The sequence below is a fragment of the Trichoplax adhaerens genome, genomic scaffold (genome assembly GCF_000150275.1).
Source record: "Trichoplax adhaerens TRIADscaffold_6 genomic scaffold, whole genome shotgun sequence".
In the NCBI taxonomy this organism is placed as follows: Eukaryota; Metazoa; Placozoa; class Uniplacotomia; order Trichoplacea; family Trichoplacidae; genus Trichoplax; species Trichoplax adhaerens.
The window spans coordinates 1,356,411-1,359,600 of record NW_002060948.1 but is presented as its reverse complement, the minus strand read 5'-3'; the positions used below and the strand labels follow the sequence as shown (position 1 = coordinate 1,359,600).

At 32.1% G+C, this 3,190-nt stretch overlaps 1 protein-coding gene across 1 annotated transcript; it reads left to right on the top strand.

Annotated features, from left to right (window-relative positions):
* Positions 1-1,342: 1,342 nt before the first annotated feature.
* On the top strand, positions 1,343-1,519 carry TRIADDRAFT_9440 (uncharacterized protein; the record flags this gene model as incomplete). The annotated part of the gene is made up of 1 exon (XM_002113580.1): positions 1,343-1,519. A coding segment is annotated over one exon (177 nt), but the record flags the coding sequence as incomplete, so codon positions are not given.
* Positions 1,520-3,190: the final 1,671 nt, after the last annotated feature.

Sequence of the window (3,190 nt, the reverse complement as noted above, 5' to 3'; positions counted from 1 at the left end):
AAAAGATCCGCTTGAAGAAAAATTGATCAATCAATTCACTGCCAATTGTATCGGTAGTTCAAGCAGTGATAGCGCTAGCTTCGTGCTGTAACTATTATCCATCGTGGAAAGAGGAAGAAAAAATTCGCTGTTAGCTATTGATTATCGACAGGTTGACAACAAACGTTGCTGTAGAGAGGTAAATCAATTCTCACTTTCGAGCTGTCTATCGCCCTATACCATGAAGGACTGATATTTAGATCAGGATCGTTATCTAGAACAATTTAAAATCTGTTCAATACGCCACAATATATCGGCCAGTTGATGCAGAATTGATTATATCATCAAGTCGAAAATAGAATTGAATATTGAATTAATCATTTTGCAGTAAATAAAAAAAAGAATTGTATTATTTTTACATTACGGCTATAAGTAGATCGAGACGATGTCAATTTAGAGGGCTATAAATTTCCTTATTGTAGATAAATAATTTCCTCTTCTTTCAATCTATTTCATATAGGGATAAAGACTCATTCTGTTCAAAATTTTATCAAGATACATAGATAATACAAATTATTGATTAACATTTGCTATTACTATCACAGTATTGAAATAGATCCTGGTATCGTTGTAATTTTTAATTTACGCCATGATGCCACCGATAGAAAAGAGTTCATCTAAAGGAAAGAAAAATGCCGCTAAACATGTTGACAATGGGATAAAAGACAGTAATACTCTTCATCATCGCCATCCTAAATCAGCTAGTGTTGACAAAGTGGATCAAGATCGAAATTTAGACCACTACTTATCAAATAAAAGCTCTTATACAAGAAGTGATGGTAGTACAACAACAGCCATCGCTGGAGTAACCAAAATATCAACAACTCATTCTACTGTTACTGATCATCATATCACTAGCCCAGCAACAGGAAGAATGATTGTGACGACTCCAGCAACTTCTATGGTTTCTACTAGTCTACATCAAGATAACGTAAGCTATAATTTAAGGCCACGTAGCATTAATGGACTTCCTCTTCATGATTCTCAAGAAGACATCAATCAAGATCAACGCCAACAACATAATTCTATTAGTTCTTTATATCATCCTCACATACAACATCCACACCGTCTATCATCACAACAAGACGAAGGATCTCATCTTCATCATCATCATCAGCATCATCATCATCAACATCAGCCACCAACAACACAGTATACTCATAGCGCTGGTGCTAATAATAACCATCATGAATCACAGCATCACAATAATAGCGACAGTTGTATTGGTGGCAATGAAGAAAATCGAGACATTAACCCTTCTCATCATCCTACCAATGGTCGATTACATTCTATGACAAAATATCGACGATTAAAAGCCAATGCTCGAGAACGAAGTCGCATGTCCAAAATGAATATAGCTTTTGAAGAATTAAGACGTCTTGTACCTTATTATCCCAAAGATGGTAAATTAACCAAGTTGACAACGTTACGTCTAGCCATGAGATATATTAGTGCATTAAGTGAGTTATTACAAGAAGATGATCAAAGACGCGCTGATTTAGAAAAAGGTCAATGGAGAAACGAAAAAGACAGGGCAGATGAAAAACGTGTTCGAACTAATTTCTACCGCCAATTAACAGAGAAAGAAAATTATCGCTAAATTTACCAAACAGAAGGAGAATATCTTGTATCAGTAGGTGGGATAAACTGATAAAGATTGAATAATCACAAATAGAATTTCAAAAATATCAAGACAAGGGAAAGAAAAATAATAATGGTAATACTGCCAATTGTAAATGCGATAAAAAAAAAATAGGCAACTGAAAGTTAAGACTATAACAGTAGGATAAGATTTTAAAGTTCGGATTTTATTGTTAACCGTGAAATTGGACTATTGAATGATAAAATAATAGAAAATACTATACTGTGCATCTTTATCCCTACGTTATAATCTACATATATTACAGTTTTATTACGCCGCTTGGCAAGCTTTCATTATGGTAATAAATGCCCCAAAATAAACTATCGTACACTAGATTGATTTCCAGTGAAATGGGTTGAAAATAGCTCCAAACGTTTTCGCTAAGTAATACGCTCAATTTTTTTGTATCTATTTTCATCACGAACTGTTCCATCACAGTAAATAAATTGAAATTTGTCTAGTTAAAGAATTGTTAACTTTGATGCTTATATCGTGCGATAGTACATAATATTTCTAAGGTAGCTCAATCATTAACTAGGCCCTATTGTGAAAGGTCCAACAATCGTTGATTTTTAGCCGTTTCTATGTTTATTTAATGTTACTTTTAGTATCGAAACCTTTGATAATAGCCCCGTTGGCTACTATTTGACTAATTTATTATTATTTATTGGCACTAAAATTAATACGATGAAGAAGGGAAAAAAGGAATCGGTTATAATTGAATTTCTTTTGGACTTTAACTAGATGTCATTCCGTTTAAAACAGTCGTTAATATTTGTTTATAGGTATATCGACTGAAAGCGTAGCTTAGTATTAATTTAGACTTTAAATTTCCAATAGTAAAAAGCTAGCCTTTGGAATCTGTAGGCATAAATTGTGGCTTTCTACATTTTACTTCGTTATTGGAAAATAGCTTCGAATACAAATATAATTCAATCGTGACATAAAATTACTTTGATAAGTGCGATACGTAAATTTTAGTTTATATTAATATACATCGGTAGGAGCAAAAGAGATTGTATTAATCAAGCTCATCCTCATCGATTCAGTTAGAATATAATACTTGATATATAAATTCGTCGGATGTTTGCTATATTATTCCAATATTGTTCACTATGATTATATTCCTTTCATTATTGAAAATCAATTTATGCAATATGTAATATCTACTTTACTGTATGATAATACCCAAATTTTGTCTTTAGATTTTTCTTGTTTTGATGGTAATTTACTATGATAATATGATGGTGATTGTTCACCATTTATACTGTTTATAAAGAAGATCGGAAGCTGCTTTTGAATCTTTACAATACTTACTTCCTTTAATAGGAATTAAATGAAATTTCCCATGTTTCTCATACTTCCAAGATGTCTATGATTCAATTATTTGTCAGTTGCTATTAGATAGTAAGATCGTTTTCCACTAAAGAAATTATTGTCATGTCTTACATGATGGACGCTATTTTGAAGTACTATCCAGTATGATAAATTTAGTACTTCTGAAAGTTT